Raw genomic sequence first — 3,999 nt, forward strand, 5'->3', positions numbered from 1 at the left:
CAAGTGATTGGCCTGTAATTCTCGGGTCAGCTAAGTTGCCTATTTTCGGCAGGAGTATTGTGCGTACTTGCACCAACCACTGCAAAATTGGTTCTTCCGAGTTTAAATATGAAGTGAAAATACGGGCCAAATGCTGATGGGTTGAAGAAAACTTCTTCCGCCAGAAGTTCTTGATACCATCTGTTTCCGGAGCGGAATAAATCTTCGTTCCCCTAATTTTTTTCTTATCTCCTCGTTAGTGATGGGTAGGTATTCTTCATTAGGTGTTATGAGCGGATCACACAGCTCCTTGAAGCTATTTATGTGATCTACGTCTTTGTACAGTCTACGGTGCACTTCATAGACTTATCTCCAAAATACTTCGACCTCCTCTGCTTTGAGCGGGTGGTCTACAGTAACTGGAGGGTCTTGGAAGAGTCGAGATGGGTCAGAGAGAAATTGTTGATTTTTTCAGACCCACCTCTCTCTCCGCTGAGTACTTCTCTTAGCATCAGATAGTATCCGTATTCTCTCAAGAATATGCTGCCTGATGGTCAGCAGCTTTGACTTGTTAAGTGTGTAATAACGGGTACGGATTTAGCGTCCAGAGGTCGTATTCTTTGGAAAATTGTCCACAAAGCTCGACATCCATTTCAGCCAGATCTTTGGGCTTGAGAGAAACTTTTTTGTTTATTTTTTTCATGGTCATGTAGCATCGCTCTTCTATGGGATGCCTGCCCGCTATTGGTCTTAGTGTCAGCTCTCTTTCTCTGTTTCAGGCTAGTTCTGGCTGTGGCAGAGTAGGCGTTCCGCTTACACAGCCCCTTTTTTGGAGTACTTCGGCATGGTTTCACAAACAGCAATGCGAAAAGTGCGATAGCTCCGGGTGTTTCTTGCACCACTGAGCATGTAGTCATGCCATGTAACCCGGTTCAGGGGCCATAATCGCATCGTAGCACTCTAGCAAGTGGCTACTTTGTTTCTCCGTCCACTTCAAGGTCCCGAACCTGAAAGGGGTTTGTCCATCCTTGTAGAGCCCCGCATGCAAGGATAAGGCTTCGTAATCTGAGAGGTCGCCCGATATCCCCAAGTGACCGTTTAAGAAACCTCACCCAGGTGCCATTCGAATACAGCATTGCGATAACAAAGGGATTATAGACACAATGGAAACTATTTTCAAGATCTCAGCTATGCCCTCCTCTAATCCAACGCGAAATATACTGGCTGAAGGAAAGTGAGGGGTAGCAATACTGGGGGTATACCTATCCAGGTATAAATGCGAGACGGCCCATGACCGAAAAATCAAAATTTGGTTTAAAAAAAAAATGAATTTGATGCACGTTTATTGACTTTGCTGGTTAGATGGTGGGTTTGGGAACATGCTCATTCATGTCATCTTATCTCCTTTTCTAGCAAAAAATTTTTTAAATTGTTTTCCTTCTATCCTAATTGATTAGATAGAAAATATTTTCAACAAAAATTGTAAAAAATCTTGGAAAATAAAAACAACTTTCTTATGTGAAACAAATGATTATATTTATTCATTTTGTTATATTGTATCGCATGCGACATAGGATAATTGGGTTTCGTTAGGCCCACATGATCAGTTAATTATAAAGCATATCAATTTAATTTGGTACAAATTGTAACTCTGTATAATAGATATTTGTGCTTCCCGGTATTGTTATAAATATATAACCACTGGCTGAAGGGTTCAAACGTAGACTCTGCTGGTAAAGGCTGAAATCCCAACGGTCTAAATAACGTGATGAATTTATCTCTACCTTAACTGATATTGGTCGATTTTCGGCATGATTTTCAATTAACCCTAATGGTTGGAGTGAACCCGCGTGTAAACCATAGCCATATGTATCTGTAAAAACTTGATAGAGTTGAAAAGTCTCCTGTTGTGTAGCGTTGATCCAAAGTGGTCTAATTTCCACTGGGTTGAGACTAGTAGTAGCCTGAGTAACATTAGTGCCCTTCAACATTGTTATCTTCACGAGATTGACAGCAGCACATTTTTCTGTATAACAAATTGATTAAAATTTTGTGGTGAATTCTCTTAAGATGTAAATGCTTACTATATGAAGAAATCGTTTATTAAAAAAAGTATTAGATAATAATGGAACAGAAAACTCTATTAAATAATTGTAGTTGTCCGGAGTAACCAAATAAGCCAAGAACTAGAAGAAAATACAAGAGTGCTGAAGTCGCTGACGGGAATATGGAATCTCGAATAGAAGGAAAAGTGGAACATTTTGGAAAATTAGTGAGAGCGTATTTGAAGATTATTGTTGAACATCGAGAGTTTAGAGAAAACATATTTTTCTCTAAATGGTATGAGGAAAGGATTATGGAAAAAAGTTGGAAGAAAGGGCAGAAAGATACAAGATGGGACTACAAGAGGTCGATAGGGTAATAATAATTAGGACATAATGTAGAACCTTAGGCTGTACCAAGTTCGACCGTTTCCTTAAGTACCTAGAAGAAAGTGGTCGGTGTCAGGGCAAAAGATTAGAGAGAGACTAAATCTAAAATCATAAATTTCTCAATAGAATAAAATTCAAAATCTAAAGAATTTGGGATGACATAAATAAATAAAAATCGAAAGTAATAATTCCGAATATATCTGCCTAACAAAAAATATCCAATGTACTCAAATAAAAAAAAATAAAATTGTTACGACGCAAAAAATATCACATTGCACTTACCATAAAAATGCAAGAATTCCACGAATGCGAGAAAAAGACTCAGAGCACTGATCTTCATTTTTCCTGACAAAGAAATGGAGAATTAAACTAAGAACTCAGAAATTGATTTTAAGTGTAACTTGGTAAATCCCTACTATTTATACCAACTTTTAATGACTTCTAAAGGACACGTTTCATTTCCTTTTTGAAATAGCTATAGTGGAAGGATGACGATGGTTAATCTTATGTCTCGAAGTTTGACCAATGTGTCAAATTTATCACACGTGGGGCCTTCAGAATAATTAAACATTTTAATGCGTTGTAAAACATGAACCCAAATCATTTTCCTTATCATTCACATTATTACGTATTAAAGTGTGAACAAAGACAAATTAATCAACACAACAATAAAAAAAATCTTACAGTTTTTATGTCTGTTTTTATCGGACGAATAAACTTTTCGTAATTTGTGTCGTTATTCCAACATTTTTTTTATTTTTAATACTATTATTGACAAATAAAATAATAAAAACGCCTCCTACCAAGAAATGATTATTAAGAAATTTGTCAAATTTATCATATTTTTTCATTTAATTTTTTTTCCATTTATGATATTATAAAAAGTCTTAGAATGTATCGAATTCAAAATATCTAGTGCAACATTTTCTTAATTTCTGAGATTAAAAGAATAAATCAGTAATAGTTAAGTAATCATTAAACATTTTTACAAAAGCGCTTCCAATATTAAACAATTATCCCAATTTTGCCTGAGATTATTAAAATCGCAAATTGAAGCTTAAGTGAATACGGAAATAATCAGTAGTCACACAAGATGTACTTTCATTTTTTTATTGGTTTGTTATTTGATCACCTGTTCTTATTTCAAATGAATTTTTTAAAACATTTTTCTTACGTAATATTTTTAAATGTCAGCAAAATTGAAAATCTAATTATCCAAAATTTAAATATGGATTTAGAGTTTGGAAATTGAAATGAAAGATTATGATTATGTGATATATTGTAAAGTTGAATTTTTTTTTACTAAACTTGATACAAATAAAAAATTTTCCGAAATGATAATACATTCTTAATTTCAGGTTTTTAGGTAATGTAAAGGGCTCTATTGGAAATAGAATCCTTTTGAGAACTCTCAAAAAGTCTAGAAATCTTTAAAAATCGACATTTTGTCTTCATTTTCACAAAATATTTTTAATCTTTCTATTATTGTTTCAATTTTTTTAAAACTTCCAAGTATCCTTTAGAAGCATTCGAAGTGTTAAAATAATGCTTCTAAAAATGTAATAATTAGGGAATGTAAGATGTCTGG

At 34.4% G+C, this 3,999-nt stretch overlaps 1 protein-coding gene across 1 annotated transcript; it reads right to left on the minus strand.

The window, feature by feature from the left end:
• Positions 1-1,566: 1,566 nt before the first annotated feature.
• On the minus strand, positions 1,567-2,884 carry LOC117168196. The gene is made up of 3 exons (XM_033353660.1): positions 2,841-2,884; positions 2,694-2,756; positions 1,567-2,005 (listed from the first exon to the last, which is right to left on the minus strand). Exons 2-3 carry the CDS (start codon positions 2,749-2,751, stop codon positions 1,608-1,610), a joined length of 456 nt encoding a protein of 151 aa, XP_033209551.1. The 5' UTR covers positions 2,752-2,756; positions 2,841-2,884; the 3' UTR covers positions 1,567-1,607.
• Positions 2,885-3,999: the final 1,115 nt, after the last annotated feature.

This window comes from Belonocnema kinseyi, chromosome 2, assembly GCF_010883055.1.
Source record: "Belonocnema kinseyi isolate 2016_QV_RU_SX_M_011 chromosome 2, B_treatae_v1, whole genome shotgun sequence".
Classification (NCBI taxonomy): Eukaryota; Metazoa; Arthropoda; class Insecta; order Hymenoptera; family Cynipidae; genus Belonocnema; species Belonocnema kinseyi.

Excerpts from the sequence above, each read along its gene's own strand:
- LOC117168196 (XM_033353660.1), bottom strand. The coding sequence starts at position 2,751 with ATGAAGATCAGTGCTCTGAGTCTTTTTCTCGCATTCGTGGAATTCTTG. Across the intron at positions 2,006-2,693 it reads GGAATTCTTGCATTTTTATG|AAAAATGTGCTGCTGTCAAT; the intron begins GTAAGTGCAATG and ends TTTGTTATACAG.